The sequence below is a fragment of the Rhinoraja longicauda genome, unplaced genomic scaffold (genome assembly GCF_053455715.1).
Source record: "Rhinoraja longicauda isolate Sanriku21f unplaced genomic scaffold, sRhiLon1.1 Scf000094, whole genome shotgun sequence".
Lineage (NCBI taxonomy): Eukaryota > Metazoa > Chordata > Chondrichthyes > Rajiformes > Arhynchobatidae > Rhinoraja > Rhinoraja longicauda.
Genome location: NW_027601312.1, coordinates 5,001 through 26,051, shown reverse-complemented (window position 1 = coordinate 26,051; position 21,051 = coordinate 5,001). Strand labels below are relative to the sequence as shown.

Sequence of the window (21,051 nt, the reverse complement as noted above, 5' to 3'; positions counted from 1 at the left end):
GGCGTAGCCCATTTAGGACTGAGATGAGGAAAAACCTTTTCACTCAGAGAGTTGCGAATCAGTGGAATTCTCTGCCACAGAAGGCAGCGGAGGTCAATTCACTGGATGTTTTCAAGAGAGAGTTAGAGTTAGCTCTTAGGCTAACGGAATCAAGGGATATGGGGAGAAAGCAGGAATGGGGTACTGATTGTGGATGATCAGCCATGATCACATTGAATGGCAGTGCTGGCTTGGTAGGTGGCTGGGTTATCTTTGGGTGGGCTCCTGCCGCTGCTGCTCGTGCTGCTGCTGCAGCACTTGGTGTCCAGTATCTTTGCTGCTGCTGGTACTGCTGTAACTGGTGTCCAGTATCTGCTGGTGTCCGGGCTCCTGCTGCTGCTCCTGTACCTGGTGTCCCATATCTGCTGGTGTCCGTGCTCCTGCTGCTGCTGTTCCTGTACCTGGTGTCCAGTATCTGCTGGTGTCCGGGCTCCTGCTGCCGCTGGTGCTGCTGCTGTACCTGTACCTGGTGTCCGGGCTCCTGCAATACCTGTACCTGCTGCACCTGCTGCTGTACTTGGTGCCCCTGTACCTGGTATACTGGGGTCCAGTATATCTGCTGGTGTCCAGTATATCTGCTGGTGTCCAGTATATCTGCTGGTGTCTAGGCTCCAGTTGCTGCTGGGGTCCGGTACACCTGCTGGGGGCCTGTGTGCCTGCTGCAGTCCAGTATCTGCTGCTGTACCTGGTATCCAGTATATCTGCCGGGGTCCTGTGTGCCTGCTGGGGTCCAGTATCTGCTGGCATCTGCCCGGTGCGTCCGCCGGCGTCCGGTATAGCATGGGGGTCCAGTATAGCATGGGGTCCGGTATAGCATGGGGTCCGGTATAGTGGGGGGGGGGTCCGGTATAGCGCTGGGGTCCGGTTGCGGAGCGGAAGTGCCCGTTGCCCGGGTGCGATTGTGACGCAGCATCGCGTCGTCCGATTGGTTGACGTCAGGAGGCTGCGCGGTGACGTCCATTCACTTCCGTCGCCCAACTGGAAATTCCGGAGAAAACTCGGGGCCGCTCGGTGGTGGGAACCGGGGCCGCGATACGGGGAGCGCGGATACGGGGGGGGATGGTGGGGACGGGGGATACGGGGAGCCAGGGGATACGGGGGGGAGGGGAAACGGGAGTGGAGGCCGGTGAGCGGGGACGCCAGGGCCGCTCGTAGCTGTTGGGAGGCCGGGGATTGGAGGGGAGGCTGGGGGTGAGGGGGTTGGGAGGCCGGGGGTTGGGGGGAGGCCGGGGGTTGGGGGACGGGGAGGCCGGGGGTGGGGGGGTTGGGAGGCCGGGGGTTGGGGGGAGGCCGGGGGTTGGGGGACGGGGAGGCCGGGGGTGGGGGGGTTGGGAGGCGGAGGGGGTTGGGGGACGGGGAGGGTTGGGGGACGGGGAGGCCGGGGGTGGGGGGTTGGGGGCGGGGAGGCGGGGGGGGGTGAGGGGGTTGGGGGACGGGGAGGCCGGGGGACGGGGAGGCCGGGGGACGGGGAGGCCGGGGGTGAGGGGGACGGGGGACGGGGAGGCCGGGGGTGAGGGGGACGGGGGACGGGGAGGCCGGGGGTGAGGGGGACGGGGAGGCCGGGGGTGAGGGGGACGGGGAGGCCGGGGGTTGGGGGACGGGGAGGCCGGGGGTGAGGGGGACGGGGAGGCCGGGGGTGAGGGGGACGGGGAGGCCGGGGGTGAGGGGGACGGGGAGGCCGGGGGTTGGGGGACGGGGAGGCCGGGGGTGAGGGGGTTGGGGGACGGGGAGGCCGGGGGTGAGGGGGTTGGGGGACGGGGGTGAGGGGGTTGGGGGACGGGGGTGAGGGGGTTGGGGGACGGGGCAGCCGCCGCCGCCTGGACCCGGCCACTGGGAGCGGCACCGGGTGACTGACGCTTTTTGTGCCTTTCAGGAACATCAAACGACTGAAGGTTTCTCGGCTTCCTGCTGACCGTTTACTTCTTGTCTCCAACCATCTTCATCTTATCGGTAAAGTTGTGTAAATATTCCCAACAGTAACAGAGCAAGACGGTCTAAAGAAGACCCGAGACGTCACCTCTCCATGTTCTCCAGAGACGCTGCCTCACCCGCTGAGTTACTCCAGCACTCTGTTCTTTTGTGTATTATCCAGCATCTGCAGTTCTTTGTTTCTAAAAACCACAACGTCCTTATATCCCCATCTGTTGCCTTTACATCTCGAGCTTCGTTTGCATTGGTTGTGTATGGGTTGGTAGAAAATTCACAGCAAAAGAGAATTTGTCTTGTGGTTGCAGGAGATGAGAGTGCCTCGACCTCACCTTCTATCTCTGGGACCTGACGGCCATGGCCCTTCGAGTACACTTGCTGTTCACATGTGAAGTAGCTGCACATTCTGCCTGCAAGCTCAGTGTCCCTACCCTCATTTCTCTTTAATCCTAGTGCCATTCACATAAACTTATCTTTCTGACCTATACTGGGGAAAATAATACCTTTATATATATATATATTTTAAATTTTATAAAAGGTCTTGATTCTCAGTTCAATGAAGTCTCATAATCACAGTTCATATCTGTACCAAGGATGTAGATAGAAGTCGCCCTCCTGCTGATGATAGGGAGCAAAGAAGGTTAAGTGGTCAGCTATCAAACGTTAGAGATAGGTTTACGAGTGCCACGTATTCGTGAATACAAGTATAAGGAGATGAATGTGCGGCTGGTGATAGTGCCTGGGCATTGGGTCATGCAAGAATTTTGATTCCTGAAGAATTGGGACTGTTTCTGGAGACAGTATAATGGGTCATACCTCAGAAGAAATGAGACCCTTGTTGGGTGAAGGGTTGCACATGCCATTGGGGAGGGTTTAATCCAACAGTAGGAGAATGGGACCTTGAGGATTAAATCAGAAGCAAAGTAGAAGATAAGGGTTTAGTAAAAGAGTATTTGGGAATAGGGCAAGAAGGGGAAGAATAGCCAATGTACTGGAAGGTGGCAAATTGTGCCTGTGTAAGAAAAGGCCAAATAGAATCAGACAAAACGATGAGATAAAATTAAGGTTCTTTGTCTGAATAAACATAACATTTGCAATAATATAGATGAGTTGATGGCACCGGATACTGTATAGTATGTAGGCCATCGACAGCAGATTGTAAGATACGGTATAAATCAAGGAATAGCAACGCTTGTAGGAAATGTACTGCAATAGTCATTGATCTTAATGGTGATATAGGCGAGGCATGTTAAATTAGAAAGGGAAATCCTGAGGACAAGTTCACGAAAAATATTTGAAAGGGCTTGGAGCAATTCATAAAGTCAAACCAGGCTGATTTAGATCTTGCATTGTGCAATACCAGGGTTAATTAACTCATTATAAAGAATCCTCTGGAGAAAGTGATCATAGCATGGCAGCATTTCAAATTCAGTTTGAGGGCAGGGCAGTTGTGTTTGAAGCTAGAGTAATGAATTTTAAAGAGAGGGCAATTATAAAATTGCCTAGCAAAGATAATTGAAGGGTTTGACAGTAGATTATCAGTGGGAAACATTTAAGGCGATATTTTATAAATTTCATATTCTGATAAGGTGAGGCTCAACAAAAAGGGTGCATGATTCCTGGCTAACAAACAGATCGGGAAAAGACAGACAAAATTGCAGTTGTGCAAGCCAGAGGATTGGAATTAAATTTTAGAAAATAGGAATATGACTAAAAAGGAATAAAGAATATGAGTGAACTAGTACATAATATAAAAACTAACATTAGGTCCCTTATAAAATGGAAAGGAATAGTAAGAATGGGATTTAGTGAATAATATGGAATTCTAAATAATTATTTTGGATTGATCTGGTAAAAAGTAGTTGGGACACTAATAGGGTTCCAATACAAGTTCTTGGTCCTGAAGGCCTGCATCCTATGATCTTAAAAGAACAGGCAGCAGAAAAGGTGAATGGGTTGATTGGAATCTTCCAAAATTCCTTGGATTCTGAAGCTACCCCTGAGGATTAGAAAGAAGCAATCATAACACCAGAAAGCAGGACATTTTACAGCAGCTAACCTAACATCTGACATTGGAAAATGCCCAATTCCAATATTGATAAACAATCTACATTTAATATGGGGCAATTTAGGAATTAATTGCAAGATTAACCACATTATTCATTTAGAAACAGTGTTTCTAAACTCTTGGATTAACGAGCTAACTAATGTAGGAAGGAATGGCAGATGCTAGTTTAAACCGAAGGTAGACACTAAAAGATGGAGTAACTCAGCGGGTCAAATAGCATCTCTGAAGAAAAAGAACAGGTGACGTTTTGGGTCGAGACCCCTGAAACGTCACATTATTTTTCTCCAGAGATACAGTCTGACCCGCTGAGTTACTCCATCATTTTGTGTCTACCTTCGAGCTAACAAGTGTATTGGAATTCAGCAGATTATCATTGTAATTTTAGAAACTAATTATAATCTCTAAAAATAACACTTGTTTTTGTGCAGTAAAAGATAAACCATGAAAAATCAAGACTCTGAAAGTAAGCTCAGCCCATCTGCTGGTGGTCTTGAAGCACTCGTTCGTGTCACAGCAGCAGAGGGGACAGAGGACAAGCTGAGCGTTCTTGGATCTGCAGGCCTTGAAACTATTTGCCAAACTATTGAAAAGTCTGGTGGTCAAAACCATGATAATATAAAAACCAATGAAGATGTTCTGAAACATACACAAACCAGAAACAGCAGTGAGGCATCATTAGTTGTTCAAGAAACTTCAACTCCTGAGAACTTGAATAGCGTCCAGCCTGAGACGTCAACATCTGATGTCTCGGATGAGCTTAGCAGACAGCTTGAAGACATTCTGAACACGTATTGCTGCACTCTGGATGAGCATGGTTCTTCAGTGCAGCCTGAGGAATCTCCTGAGTTGGAAGAGCTAGAAAAGTGTGCAAACAATGAGGCTCTGAGAAATGGTGTGCGGGAGATAGAATGTGGGGAGATGACTGAAGAAACCGAAAAAGTGGTGAAGGTCGGAGCTGATGTGAAAGAGAATGGAGATGTTCCCAACAACAAGGATCAGAAAAAACCTCCAGAGAAAAAGAAAGCCAAAGCACTAGGTGGGCCAAAATTCTCTTACTTTGTATTGTTTTATGGATTAAATTTAGCCCATTTAGTTTTCTCAGTTAAGACAAGGATATTGCCAACTGTTGAAATGTGGGCACATTAGCGTACACAGTGAGAACATATTTGCACAGTTCTCAGAGTTCTCGGAGTACACAGTGAGAACAATGCAGTGCATGTTTGCACTGACTGTGAGGAAATTCTGATTAATCCCTTCTGTCACCACATGGTCTGTATCACTCTCATCCTCTTAATGCCTCTCAGGGAGCTGTGAACTTGCAACCCCAGATGTATTTACATAAGGGTCCTGCCATTAACGACATACTTTTCTCTTGCACTTCACAACTCCATTTGTCATTACTCCACCCAAATTTCCAAATGATCTCTATCCTGCTGTTTCTTTAGACAACCTACCACCAATTTTCATATTGTCCACAAATTTACTAACCAAGCCACCTGCCATCATGCAAATTGCAAGCAACATAGGTCCTAGTGCTGATCCTTGTTAAACACAACTGGTCAAAGAACTCCAGTCAAAAAACACCCCATCACCATTTCCCTGTCTTCTGTGAGGCGATTGGTTAGATAGGAGGTCCCTAAACCTCCTCCCTCGACTCTGTCCAGGGACCCCGACAATCCGTTCAGGGTGGATGGAGGTTTACTTGCACCTCCTCCAAACTCATCTACTGTATGCGTTATTCAAGATGTAGACCATTATACATCGGCGAGACCAAACATAGGCTAGGCAATCGTTTTGCTGAACACCGTCGCTCAGTCCGCATGGAGCTACCTGATCTCCCGGTTGCCAAACACTTTAATTCCCCTTCCCACACTGACCTTTCTGTCCTCGGCCTCCTCCATTGTCATTGTGAGGCTAATTGCAAACTGGAGGAACAGCATCTCGTATTTTGCTTGGGCAGTTTACAACCCAATGGTATGAATATTGATTTCTCTAACTTCAAGTAACCCCTGCATTCCCTCTCTGTCCATCCCTATCCCACACTGATTGCAGCAGGTTCTCAGTTCTCGTTCTCACCTAGCAAATCGCTAACAATGGCCTGTTTCCTTTATCATTGTTACTTTTTTGCATATCTTTCATTCATTTGTTCTATATCTTCTCAATCTTCTCGCTGGAATTTAGAAGATTGAGGGGGGATCTAATAGAAACCTACAAAATTCTTAAGGGGTTGGACAGGCAAGATGCAGGAAGATTGTTCCCGATGTTGGGGAAGTCCAGAACAAGGGGTCACAGTTTAAGGATAAGGGGGAAGTCTTTTAGGACCGAGATGAGAAAGTTTTTTTTCACACAGAGAGTGGTGAATCTGTGGAATTCTCTGCCACAGAAGGTAGTTGAGGCCAGTTCATTGGCTATATTTAAGAGGGAGTTAGATGTGGCCCTTGTGGCTAAAGGGATCAGGGGGTATGGAGAGAAGGCAGGTACGGGACACTGAGTTGGATGATCAGCCATGATCATATTGAATGGCGGTGCAGGCTCGAAGGGCCGAATGGCCTACTCCTGCACCTATTTTCTATGTTTTTATCTCTCTACACTTGCTGTCTATAATCTCTCGTTTCACTTTCCCCTGACTAAGGGAAAAGAAGGGTCTCGACCCGAAACATCGCCCAAAAAGGTTTGGAGGGATATGGGCCTGGTGCAGGCAAGTGGGACTAGCTCAGTGTCATGGTTGGCATGGGCAAGTTGGGCCTTTGTCTGTGTTCCTACTCTAGTCGAATTATCCCCCTTGCTCTGCCAACCAAGGTATGCAGTTGATTGATGGGATAAAAGTGAAGGGCACATGTTCTGTATGACGTGGCCAATACTGTCACAAATATTTAATGACGGAGAAAAATGTTTTCTTCCATTTGCTTCAAATAAGTATTTCACGTGATATTCAACAAGATAACAAGGTATGTAGGTTAATTGGCTGGGTAAATGTAAAAATTGTCCCTAGTGGGTGTAGGATAGCGTTAATGTGCGGGGATTGCTGGGCGGCACGGACTTGGAGGGCCGAAAAGGTCTGTTTCCGGCTGTATATATATATATGTAGGTTAATATGTAGATATGATAAATATGCTGGTTCCTTTTTGTTAACGCGCGTCTCATCCTTGAAATTTATCTGATTTGGCACAACTCCACATGGATTGTGCAAAAGTACGAGAAACTCAGTAACTGATTGCAGTTTCTTGTGAACCAACGTGGATTGATATATATTAACTACTTGAAATTGTGCTTTCCCCTGTTTTTGCCAGAATGCGTTTATTAGATGACACTTAATCTGTGCAAAACTGTTTCAAAAACTGATTTGTCAATGCCTTGTTATTGAAGTGAAGATGATGTAACTGAGTGGTTATGTAATGTTTTTATAAACTGCGTTCCCTTGTCTCTTTGTAACAAGTCCTGATAAACAAATTCTAGCTACTAAGTGGTAACAGGAAGAGACAGTTTAAACCTAAGTGTTGGTGTATCTTTAAACATTTGCCTGAAGAGGAATGAATTCATGCAGTAAGTCATCTTTGTGTGGGGAATCTTCAAGTTGCAGCATATGGTTCATGTTGAATTTCTTGATATCCGACAAGTATATTTTACAATTTGTAAGATGTGAAAGCCTGGTTTAAAATGTTTTGCATTGTATGTAGTGTATAGGATGTAAAGAATGATCTAGAATAGTCATTTTATTTACTTCCTACAGAAGTGATGATTTATATTTTATCTGGTGCACATTGTTTTTCAAACGTAGCCGTCACAAATGAAAGGATTAGGGTTAGAGTAACAGTTGTTCCCTTGTAATGGATTATCAGTTGAGGTTAATTGTGCATTGTATATTTCCTTGCATATAGGCTTGCAGTACCAACTATTCCTTGAAGTAAGGGAGGAGGGAGAAGATTCCCCCTGTTTTAATTGAGGTATCATGCAAAGGGATATGGGAATTGGGGTAATGGGAAACAAAGTGGGAAAATGTAAAAGTATTTGCATTGGGAATAATGCTAATACTCTGGAAGCCAAGATTTTCCTTGTTACTCATTTTGGATTGCAGGCACTACCAGCATGGCGGACATTTACTGCGTCTTCCTGATTGCCCTTGGGTTGGCGGTGGGATGTGGTCTGTGTTCTACAATAACACTTCAATGCTGCAGTTCAACCTCGTGGCAATGAAAGGACAACAATATGTATTGTATTACTTGGAGGGAAATTGTGAATTATGTTATCCAGTGCTCACTGCCTTTTGTGCCTTAGAACACCTAGTTGTGTGATGGTGAACACGTCCAAGGGGCACTGACCCTGAGGAATGTATTGGTTGCCATTCAAGATGGCTGCTTTGTCAAGTTGCACTCCAAGAAGGCTGCTGTAGCATTAGAATTTCAGCAGGATGTTTCCTGGAAACATTGCCAGAGTGAGGCTACACACAAATTGGAGGAACAGCACCTTTCGCTTACAACCCAGCGGCAGACCAATTTCCCTCCGGGGTTGAATAAAGTTTTATCGTATTTATTGTATCGTATATGAGCGTTGAATTCTCCCCCCTCCCCCTGTTGTTTCACCAGTTCCACAGGTCTCTGCATTGTATTGCTCTTGACTTCCTCAGCCAACAATGGAACCACCAGGTAACCACTCTGCCTGAGGTCATATGTGCCTGGCCCTGATTGGTCCTGGTCTTTTCCCGCCTCCAGCACTTCATCCTTTTTCTCCAGAGACATTGCCTGAGTTACTCCAGCACTTTGTGTCAAATGGGGCCAGCTTAATTACTAAACCTGTTTAGTTTAATTACACGGCACGGTAGCGCAGCGGTAGAGTTGCTGCTTTACAGCGAATCCAGCGCCGGAGACTCAGGTTCGATCCTGACTACGGGTGCTGCACTGTAAGGAGTTTGTACGTTCTCCCCGTGACCTGCGTGGGTTTTCTCCGAGATCTTCGTTTTCCTCCCACACTCCAAAGACGTACAGGTATGTAGGTTAATTGGCTGAGTAAATGTAAAAATTGTCCCTAGTGGGTGTAGGATAGTGTTAATGTACGGGGATCGCTGGGCGGCACGGACTTGGAGGGCCGAAAAGGCCTGTTTCCGGCTGTATATATATATGATATATGATATGATAAACCTGTTTCTCCATCGCTGCTCCCAACCTCTGGAACTCACTACCCCAAACCGTCAGAGACTCCTCCTCACTCACCACATTCAAAACATCACTGAAGTCTCACCTGTTCAGCACTGCCTTCAACCACTGACCGTCACCTCTCCTTCTGTCTCCTTTTTCTGTTCGTTTACTTATTTATCTATTTATTTTCTTCTCTGTGTTCTAGTAATCCCTGTAAAGCGTCTTTGAGTGTTTGAAAAGCGCTATATAAATGTAATGCATTATTATTATTATTATGGGTGAGTTAGGCCAACATTTCTATTTCCATGCTGTATGACTCTGACTATTCTCACTAGAATGTATCAGGCTGAGAGGTGATCTTGTAGAGTTCATAAAATTATGAGGCACATAGACACTATCTTTCCTTGGGTGGGAGAGTCTAACACTAGAAGCCATAGTTTTAAGCTGAGAGGAAAGAAATATAAATGCAGTGAATGCCATGAATGCAGGATCGATGGAAGCAGTGATACACTGAGAGATCCTGGTGCAAGCCACAGGTGAAAGTGACCGCATGAATAGATGTGGTAGTAAAGAGGGCATATGGTACACTTGCCTTTATCGATCAGGGAATTAGTTACAAAAGTTGGGAAGTTGTGTTGCACCTGGTAAAACGTTGGCCTGGTCACTTCTAGAGTATTGCGTGCAGTTCAGGTCAACGCATCACAGGAAGGATGTGGAGGCTTTGGAGACGGTGCCAAAGCAATTCATCAAGATGTTGTCTCCAAAGAACGTACTATCTTCAAGGAGAATTTGGAGTCGGGTTGTCTTGTCTGGGACTGGAGTGTCAAGGCTGACAGAAGTATATAAAATTTAAGAGTTGCATTAGAGTAGAAGCTTAGATTTGAGGTTAGAGGGGTAAGTTTAAAGCAGATCAAGGCAAGGTTTTTTACACAGTGGTACTTGCTGATGGAAGCAGATACATTAGCAACATTTAAGAGGCATTTAGACATATGAACATATACAGAATAGAGGGATATAGACCATATATAGATAAATGGGATTATTTTAAATTGGCATTATAGTTAGCAAGTGGAGGGATTGGGCAGTTGGGATGCCAATCAAGTCGACTGCTTTATCAGGGATGACGTTCAACTTGAGAATTGTTGACACTGCACTTTCCCAGCCGAATGGGAATCTATTCCATCATGATCCCATTTGTAATTTGTAGATGGTGGAAAGATCTTGGTGTGTTAAATTTCGGGAGCCAAGAGATGAAAACTAGCTGAGCATTGGGAAATGGTTACCTAGATAGAGCACAGAGATAGAGTTGCTGCCTCACAGCCCAGGGACCCGGGTTCGATACTGGCTACGGGTGCTGCCTGTATGGAGTTTGTGCGTTCCCTCTGTGACCGGGTGGGTTTTCCCCGGGTCCTCCAGTTTCCTCCCACATTCCAAAGGCGTATAGGTTTTTAGGTGAATTGACTTAGGTAAAATTGTAAATTGTCCCTAGTGTGTAGGATAGCGTTAGTGTCTGCTGGTCGGCATGGGCCGAAGTGCCTGTTTCCGTGCTGTATATCTAAACTAAACTAAAGAGTGATGCCTTCCATCCCATGGTTTGAAAATGAAGGTAAACAGAATGAACAGTGATTGACTAAAGCAAAAATCAAAACTGCTGGAGGAACTCAATGGGGATTGAGCATCTGTGGAGGGAAATAAATGATGCTTCGGGTTGGGACCCTTAATTTGTCTGAAGAAGTCTGGAGGAGACTCACTGTGATGGATGTTTCTTTGATGGATGTTTCTTTTTTGTGTGTTTTTGGGGTTGGGTGGTTTGAGTGCCTGTTTGATGCATTTATTGTTGGACTGTGTTTTGGGGGGTTTTTGGGGTTGGGTAATTTGGGTGCCTGTTTAGTGCTTTTATTGTTGGACTGTGGGTGATTGAATTAACATTTTGTTCAAGATGGCCGCGCCGTTGTGTTTGGCTGCCTGCCACTGTATGTTTCTTTTTTTTTCCTAGTCAGATGTGCAGCACTTTGGTCAACGTGGGTTGTTTTTAAATGTGCTATACAAATAAATTGAAAAAAAAAAAAAAAAAACCTGAAATGTGAGTTGTCCATTTTCTTCCATAGTTGTCACCTGACCCACAAAGTTCCTCCAGCAGTTTTGTTTTTGAACAAGCATCTGCAGTCTCTTGTGTCTCTGGTAATTAACTATGCTTGTCCTTTTTCTGGTTTAGGTATATCTGGAGAAATGTATGCATTATCAAATGGGTGGCAAAATGGCTGTACAGTGAGACTTGTCTAATGGTGCAAGTACAATACAATACAAACGTTATTGTCATTGTGCAGTGTACAAGTACAGAGACAACGAAATGCAGTTAGCATCTTAACCAGAGTGCATGTGATGGAATAGTAAAACATATAATATATACAGTAATTCAGTAGCGGTAGTGGAAATTCCGGTGAGCGAGATCAGTCACTGATGGGAGGAGTGCCCAAGGGGGGGGTTGGGGTGGGGTGGCAGCAATCACCGAAGCGCAGAGTTAAGTAAGGGAACGACCGCAGGAAAGAAGCTGTTCCTGAACCTGCAGGTCTGGGAACGGAGAGACCTGTAGCGCCTCCCAGATGGGAGGAGGGTAAACAATCTGTGGTTAGGGTGAGAGCTGTCCTTGACGATGCAGCGCGCCCTTCGCAGACATCGCCTACTCTGGATAGACTCAATGGAGGGGAGTGAGGAACCGGTGATGCGTTGGGCAGTTTTCACCACCCTCTGCAGTGTTTTCCGGTCGGAGACAGAGCAGTTGCCATACCATACTGTGATACAGTTAATAAGGATGCTCTCGATAGTGCAGCGGTAGAAGTTCACCAGAATCTGAGGAGACAGATGGACCTTCTTTAGTCTCCTCAGGAAGAAGAGACGCTGGTGAGCCTTCTTGATCAGTGTTGAGGTATTGTGGGTCCAAGAGAGGTCATCAGAAATGTTGACACCCAAGAACCTGAAACTGGAAACACGCTCCACCTCCGTCCCGATGGGGGTGTGTGTACCACCCCTAGTCCTTCTGTAGTCCACAATGAGCTCCTTGGTCTTCTTGGTGTTAAGGACCAGGTTGTTGTCAGCGCACCACGTTGCAAGTAGCTGGACCTCCTCCCTATAGGCCGACTCATCGTTGTCGCTGATCAGGCCAATCACCGTTGTATCATCTGCAAACTTAATAATGGTGTTAGAACCATGTACAGGTGTGCAGTTGTAGGTGAAAAGGGAGTAGAGGAGAGGGTTCAGCACACAGCCCTGTGGAACGCCGGTGTTCAGGGTGATGGTTGAGGAGGTGTCGTTGTCTAATCTAACAGACTGGGGTCTGTTGGTTAGAAAGTCCAATATCCAATTGCAGAGAGAGGGGTTGATGCTCAGGTCGTTGAGTTTGGCAATCAGTTTGGAAGGGATGATGGTGTTGAATGCTGAGCTGAAATCGATAAACAGCATTCTCACGTAGGTGTCTCTGTTGTCAAGGTGGGAGAGGGCGGAGTGAAGTGCCGTGGAGATGGCATCCTCTGTACTCCTGTTCTGGCGGTAGGCGAACTGATAGGGGTCCAGTGTGGGAGGTAGGCAGCCTTTGAGGTGTGCCAAGACCAGCCTCTTGAAGCACTTAGTGAAGATGGGAGTAAGTGCAACTGGGCGGAAGTTGTTGAGGCTCGCTGCAGTGGAGTGTTTTGGCATCAGCATGATGGAGGTGGTTTTAAGACTCGTAGCGACAGCTGCTTGGGCAAGTGACAAGTTGAAGATGTCAGTCCAAACATCTGTCAGCTGCGCAGCGCAGACCCTGAGGACGCGCCCGGGGATATCATCAGGGCCAGCAGCCTTCCGTGCATTAATCCTGCTCAATGCCGTACACACGTCGGTGGGGGTGAGTGTGAGGTGCTGATGATCAGCAGGGAGCACAGCCTTGATAGCCACCTCTTGATTGTCCCTGTCAAAGCGGCCATAAAAGTGATTAAGCTCCTCAAGGAAGTAGGCCTACAAAATGAGATATGATATTGTGGAAGCCTTAATTTATCCAATGCAATGTCAGACTTTGGTGTCATGGAGTCACTGTTCAGGTTCCTATTAAATCTTTCCCCTCCTCACCATAAACCTATGTCCTCTATTCCTTGATTCCCCTACTCTGGGTAAAAGACTCTGTGTTTACCTGATCTCTCATGATTTTCAACACCAATAAAAGATCACCCTATCCTCCTGCGGTCCAAGAAACAAATCCCAAGACTGCACAACCTCTCCCGATCCCTCAGGCCCTCGAGTCCTAACATCATTATCGTAAATCTTCTTTGTGTCCATTCCAGCTTGACAACAAGCCTTCCTATCACATGGTGACAAAAACTGAACACAATACTCTAATGTGGCCTCACCAACTGTAACATGTCTTCCCAACTTCTATACTCAATACTCTGACTGATGAAGGCCAATGTGCCAAAAGCCATTTTGACTTCCCCATCTACCTGTGATGCCACTTTCAAGGAACTATGTACATGCACTCCTTGATCCTTCTGGTCTAGAATACTCCCCAGAGCCCTACCGAGCACTGTGCAGATCTTGTCCTTGTTAGACTTCCCAATATGTAACACCTCACATTTCTCCTTATTAAATTCCATCAACGTTCCTCAGTCCACCTGCCCAACCGATCAAGACACTGCTGCAATCTTTTACAACCAACCACTCACTTTAATGTTGAAAGGAACTGAAGATACTGGTTTACACCGAAGATGGGCACAAAATGCCGGATAACTCAGTGGGATAGGCAGCATCTCTGGAGAGGAATGGGTGACATTTCAGGTCGAGAAGAGTCTTGAGCCGAAACGTCACCCATTCCTTCTCTCCAGAGATGCTGCCTGTACCGCTGAGTTACTCTAGCCACGTGGGTACTTTCGTGTCTACCCACTTTGGTGTCATTTGCAAACTTGCATCATGCCATGTACGTTCTTATCCAAATCACTGATATAGATAACAAACAGCAATGGGCCCAGCACCGAACCCTGAGGCATACCACTAGTCACAGGCCTCCAATCCAAAAAGCAACCAGCCACCATCGTCCACTGCTTTCTTCCATAAAGCCAATTTTCTGTCCATTCAGCTATGTCTCCTTCGATCCCATACAATCTAACCTTCCTGAGCAGCCCACCAGGTGGAATCTTGTTGAATTACTTTTCTATCATATGGTGTCAATCAGGTTGGCCAGAGGCAACCATCAGTGTTGGAGGGGGCTGCATTAAGCCATAGTTGAGGATGTATTTGGTGGTGCTTCTTTCTCTTTGGTAATTTAGTTGCCTTCACAGCAGTGTGGACTAATTCGTATCAGTGTAATCCTATGTTGTGCCATTAGTTTGACGTTTCAATTTAAGATACATCTGTCGATGTTCATGTCATCCTCCACATCATTCCTTTGATCTCTTGGCTTAGTGATAATATTAGCAACAAATATGCGAATGGAAACCACCAGAAATGTCAGCAGATCAGGCAGCTTCAGTGGAAAGAAACAAAGTTGACATTTAGATCAATAATTTTCATCACAACTGCTCTTCTGTAAGAACATCGAGTTGAAATGGGGAGAAGGCAGGAACGGGGTACTGATTGAGAGTGATCAGCCATGATCGCATTGAATGGTGGTGCTGGCTCGAAGGGCTGAATGGCCTACTCCTGCACCTATTGTCTATTGAAATAACTATTTTTGTCTTCACAGATGTTGATGTACTGAGTGATTCCACAATTTTCTGTTTATAATTCACAATTTTAAACACCTGCAGTTTTTTGCATATATTTTATTGAGTTGCAAGGTAGTGTATTGTGGAGGATAGTTTTGATGCTCAAAAGCAGCTCGTGCGTGTTTAGTTTTGACTTAGATTTTTTATGAAGCCATTGGCTCTGCCACCGCCCTTTAGCTCACCACTACCACCTGCTGATTCTGTCATGTCCTCTCCTCATAAAGCTGAGAAGAACTAAAGACCAAAATATGTTGGGAAATTTTCAAACATTGATCAACTGCTGAAAGATGTTCTTCCTGTTACATTTCTAATACGTGATCATGTTTTTCAGGAAAGGAAATTACGTTGCTGATGCAGACGTTAAACACTTTGAGTACCCCAGAGGAGAAGCTTGCTGCACTCTGCAAAAAATATGCAGATATGGTGAGCAGAATGGTGTAAAATGTATGATTGTTATTCAGGCTGCTAACTACTATCAACACACAAGCTAATTACTGTGTTGACATTACAATATGTTAATCATGCACACTATATGGAAAAATAGTGAACCTGGGTTTTGTTATTAAAAAGTTTGACAAAATGGATCTTGTGCCACATCTCACATGAACCAGTTTTTCTTTGGCACGGCCAATCAATGCCAAAGTGCTGGATGAACTCTGGGTCAGGTTACATCTGGGGAGGAATGGACAGGTAATGTTGCAGATAGAAACATAGAAAAATAGGTGCAGGAGTAGGCCATTCATGGCTGATCATCCAAGATCAGTGCACCAATCCTAGTTTTTCCCCATATCCCATGATTCCTTTAGCCCTTGGAGCTAAATCTAACTCTTGAAAACATCCAGTGAATTGGCCTCCACTGCTGGCAGACAATTCCACAGATTCACAACTCTCGGGGTGAAAAGGTTTTTCCTCATCTCAGTCCTAAATGGCCTACCCCTTATTTTTAAATGCCTTATATTCTTAATTCACAAGATCAGGGCCCTTCTTCAGACTTTGATCAAAGACCCTCCCCTGTATACATCTATCGTTTGCCAGGCTTTGTCCTGCCCACACCTTTCTGTTCCAGCTTTCTCCCTGCTACAACAATCAGTTTGAAGAAGGATCCCAACCTGAAACGTTGCTTCTCCATTCCATCTGAGTTCCTGCTGAGTTCCTCAAGCACTTTGCTTTTTCCTCAAAATTCCAGCATCTACAATTCCTTACAACTTCATGATTCTGAACTAAATTGCCAAGTTGAATAGAACCATAGAGTCCGACAGCTCAGTCGTGCACTTTGGTAGTAGGAATAAAGGTATAGACTATTTTCTAAATGGGGAGATATTCAGAAATCGGAGGTGCAGAGGGACTTGGGAATGCTGGTGCAGGATTCACAAAGGCTAATTTGCAAGTTGAACTGGTAGTAAGATGGGCAAATGCAATGTTAGCATTTATTTTGAGAGGACTAGAATATAAAACGGGAATATAATGCTGAAGTTTTATAAGGTGCTGGTCAGACTGCATTTGGAATGTTGTGAGCAATTTTAGGGCCCCATATCTGAGGAAGGATGTGCTGATGCTGGAGATGTTTCAGGGCTGGATTACGAGACCGATGTTTAGAAGGATGAGGGGGGACCTCATTAAAACTTTCTGAATAGTGAAAGGCCTGGATAGAATGGATGTGGAGAGGAAGTTTCCACTAGTGGGAGAGTCTAAGGCGAGTGGGCACAGTTACAGAATAAAAGGACGTACCTTCAGAAAGGAGATGAGGAGGAATTTCCTTAGTCAGTGGGTGGTGAATCTGTGGAATTCATTGCCTCAGATGGCTGTAGAAACCAAGTCATTGGGTATTTTTGAAGTGATTGACAGATTCTTAATTAGTAAGGAAGTCAAAGGTTATGGGGAGAAGGCAAGAGAATGGGGTTCAGGGAAAGATTGATCAGCCATGATTAAATGGTGTAGACTCAATGGGCCGAATGGCCTAATTGTGCTCCTATGACTTATAAACCTATGAATATCATCACCGCAATGTTGTATGATTCTTCCCTCCCAGCCCTTCCTTCGAGTTGCTTTTATTTTTCCTGTATTAGATGATTTTTACAGGTAAAATATTGCGTCAGTGGTCACAAGTTCACGTTATAGTAGAATTAGGCCATTTGGCCCATTGAGTCTACTCCGCCATTCTGTCATGGCTGATCTCTGCCTCCTAATCCCATTTTCCTGCCTTCATCCCATTACCCTTGACATCCATTCTAATCAAGAATTTCTTTATCTCTGCCTTAAAAATATTCACTGACTTGGCCTCCACAGCCCTCTGTGGCAATGAGTTCCACAGATTAACTACCCTCTGACGAAAGAAGTTCCTCCTCATCTTTCTAAAAGAGCGCCCTTTAATTCTGAGGCTATGAACTCTGGTCCTAGACTCTCCCACCAGTGGAAACATCCTTTCCACATCCACTCTATGTGTTTCATTATTCTGTAAGTTTCAATAAGGTGGCCGCTCAACCTTCTAAACTCCAGCGAGTAGAGGCCCAGTGCTGTCAAACGCCCATCATATGCTAACTCACACATTCCTGGAATCATTCCTGTAAACCTCCTCTGGACCCTCTCCAGAACCAACATCCTCAGATATGGTCTTGAATTTTATTTTCATAACATGCTGAAATTGCACGTTCAGAAAAATATTTTCTTTTTCACTTGAAAATATACAATGTAAGATTGGTACCAACTGTAAGCAGTCTTTCTGCAGCTTGAAGAACATAGAAATACTCAAAAGCAAATGAGATTACTGCAAAAGAAGCAAACGCAGATGATCCAAGAGAAGGACCACATGCGGGGTGAGCACAGCAAAGCTATTCTAGCAAGGAGCAAGCTGGAGAGCTTGTGTCGTGAGCTGCAACGGCACAATCGAACTCTGAAGGTAAGCTGGTCTGGTGGTTCGAGGCAGGTCGACAGACCATATCACCGAGCTACTTAATATGACACTTGCGATTTAAGTTATTTTATATCTATTTGATAATAAATTTTCTCGTCTGGGAGAGTGGGAACTGTGTACCACAGTTAGTTTGGCTGCATGCAATAGGACAAAAGACCATGGGATCTATAAACCTTGGGCACATTAGAGCAGTCTATTCCATTCCCTGTGGAGTATCTACAGAGTTTTATGGGAGAAGTTGGTCCAAAGGCCTGTTTCCATGCTGAATAACTGAATCTAATTGCATTTTCTGCTTGATCCCCAACCCCTCTATTCCCATTTAATTCAAGGATCTATCTGTGTTTGCCATAACCGTGTTTGAAGACACAGCATCCACACTGCTTTTATAGTACAGGCCTCAATATTTTATCATAATTTCCAGGAATCTATCTGGTGAACATTAATTGCTCTGTCTTTAAGGTAGTTTTATCCTTCCTTACATTGGAAGACTTGAACAATGCACAGTGCTCCAGATTTAATCTTGGCAAAACCCTACACAGTTTGAATTAAGCCTTCCTTACTCTAGTCTGTTGCCCAGGCAATAAAGAACAGTGCTTGTATGATGGTAATTACTTGAGCACTAATTTTCCTGCTCTTGTACAATGGAACTCCAATATCGTTGACTAACCTATAATGATGAATTGCCATTGAAATCTGTTAGCGTCTTGTACCTTCTGTACCTCATCTTTATGTTTCTTGCTGACAGCACAAATGAGGCTGAGTGCTCTCTGTTTGAAAATGTGAAATATGCAGCAAGTAAGTTCAGGATGTCTATGTGTATTTGTCACTTTACAAAGTTTTGGAGGAGTATTGTCATTTTATCTGTTTTCCACAGGAAGAAGGTGTTCAACGTGGAAGAGATGAGGAGGAAAAGCGCAAAGAGATCACTTCTCACTTCCAGGTAACTCTAAACGATATTCAGGCACAGATGGAACAACACAATGAACGAAACTCCAAACTGCGCCAGGAAAACATGGAGCTGGCTGAGAAATTAAAGAAACTTATCGAGCAGTATGAGCTGCGAGAGGAGGTAAATTAACAGAACTCAACTCTAATGTTTATCGGAATATTTCCTGTATCAGAGTGAAATAACAATAGACAATAGACAATAGGTGCAGGAGTAGGCCATTCAGCCCTTCGAGCCAGCACCGCCATTCAATGCGATCATGGCTGATCACTATCAATCAGTACCCCGTTCCTGCCTTCTCCCCATACCCCCTCACTCCGCTATCCTTAAGAGCTCTATCCAGCTCTCTCTTGAAAGCATCCAACGAACTGGCCTCCACTGCCTTCTGAGGCAGAGAATTCCACACCTTCACCACCCTCTGACTGAAAAAGTTCTTCCTCATCTCCGTTCTAAATGGCCTACCCCTTATTCTCAAACTGTGGCCCCTTGTTCTGGACTCCCCCAACATTGGGAACATGTTATCTGCCTCTAATGTGTCCAATCCCCTAATTATCTTATATGTTTCAATAAGATCCCCCCTCATCCTTCTAAATTCCAGTGTATACAAGCCCAATCGCTCCAGCCTTTCAACATACGACAGTCCCGCCATTCCGGGAATTAATCTAGTGAACCTACGCTGCACGCCCTCCATAGCAAGAATATCCTTCCTCAAATTTGGAGACCAAAACTGCACACAGTACTCCAGGTGCGGTCTCACCAGGGCCCGGTACAACTGTAGAAGGACCTCTTTGCTCCTATACTCAACTCCTCTTGTTACGAAGGCCAACATTCCATTGGCTTTCTTCACTGCCTGCTGAACCTGCATGCTTCCTTTCATTGACTGATGCACTAGGACACCCAGATCTCGTTGAACTCCCCCTCCTCCTAACTTGACACCATTCAGATAATAATCTGCCTTTCTATTCTTACTTCCAAAGTGAATAACCTCACACTTATCTACATTAAACTGCATCTGCCATGTATCCGCCCACTCACACTATAGCTATTATTATACATATCATAGAGTGATATAGTGTGGAAACAGGCCCTTCGGTCCAACTTGCCCACACCAGCCAACATGTCCCAGCTACACTAGTCCCACCTGCCTGTGGTGGCCCATATCCCTCCAAACCTGTCCTATCCATGTACGCGTCTAACTGTTTCTAAAGCATTGGGATAGTCCCAGCCTCAATCACCTGCTCTGGCGGCTCGTTCCATACGCCCACCACCCTTTGTGTGGAAAAAGTTACCCCTCAGGTTCCTATTAAATCTCCCCCCCCCCCCCCCCCCCAAAATCTTAAACTATGTCCTCTAGTTCTCAATTCCCTGACTGTGCGTCTACCATAGTATGGGAACTGCAGAGGCAATTATTAACCACTTCAAGACAAATTCTATTGCCTCCCATTTCTTTGATCACACAAAGGGTGGTAGGTGTATAGTACAAGCTGCCGGAGGAGGTAGTTGAGGCAGGTATTATCGCAACATCTAAGAAGCATTTAGACAGGCACAGATAGGACAAGTTTAGAGGGATGTGGGCGGGTGGAACTAGTGTAGATGGGACGTGTTGTTCGATGTGGGCAAGTTGAGCTGAAGGGCCTGTTTCCACGCTGTATGACAGGGTTGCATGCAGCACGGATCAAATTGGGATTTTTTGGTAGAGAGTATTTGAAATGAGCTGACGTATTTCTGTAGTATTTGCTTGCTTCTGCAACTATGTAAGAAGTTAAAATGATAAAACTATATTCTATGCAATTGTGTCAGAAAATAGACTTTGGGGGTTAGATATCGGAGGGCCCTAAGTAAATGGGAACATTAATCTGTTAGTTTCTCTTGAGTCTGAAATCGCCCTTTCATGTTTACTTTTGAAGTATTTTGGTGTCTGTATCAAATTAAATGATCTGATATCAGAGAAAATCTGATCAGTTTCCTTTGCATTACAACTTTAGGAACAACATAAATGATGTCTCCTGCATGTGTGGCTCTTTCAGCACTGATGCCTTTACGATAGGTTAGCAGTATTTAATTGCAAATATTAACCAGTTTACCAAAGATAGACACAAAATCCTGCAGTAACTCAGTGGGTCAGGCAGTATTTGGAGAAAATGGATAGGTGACGTTTTGGGCCGAGACCCTCTGGGTCTGTACAAAACAGCATCTGCAGCTCCTTTTTATTACAACCTGTTTACCAGGTTGGGGTACTGATTAAAAGTATGTTTGGACTATTTAGACACAATATATAAAGGCATATTAGAAACATAGAA

The 21,051-nt window shown here is 45.2% G+C and overlaps 1 protein-coding gene across 3 annotated transcripts in view; it reads left to right on the top strand.

Moving 5' to 3' along the window:
- The first annotated feature begins 993 nt into the window (after window positions 1–993).
- LOC144589982 (alpha-taxilin-like) overlaps window positions 994–21,051 on the top strand; it is a 24,160-nt gene continuing 4,102 nt past the window's right edge. Inside the window, exons 1-6 of one of the 3 annotated variants that reach the window (XM_078394899.1) lie at window positions 994–1,053; window positions 1,913–1,989; window positions 4,462–5,069; window positions 15,226–15,317; window positions 17,620–17,790; window positions 18,680–18,745. In XM_078394899.1, coding sequence (XP_078251025.1) covers window positions 4,475–5,069; window positions 15,226–15,317; window positions 17,620–17,790; window positions 18,680–18,745 — 924 coding nt within the window. In that variant the 5' untranslated portion in view covers window positions 994–1,053; window positions 1,913–1,989; window positions 4,462–4,474. Of the gene's footprint in view, window positions 1,054–1,912; window positions 2,000–4,461; window positions 5,070–15,225; window positions 15,318–17,619; window positions 17,791–18,679; window positions 18,875–21,051 lie in introns of all 3 variants that reach the window. The other 2 variants (XM_078394897.1, XM_078394898.1) reach the window with 2 other exon arrangements.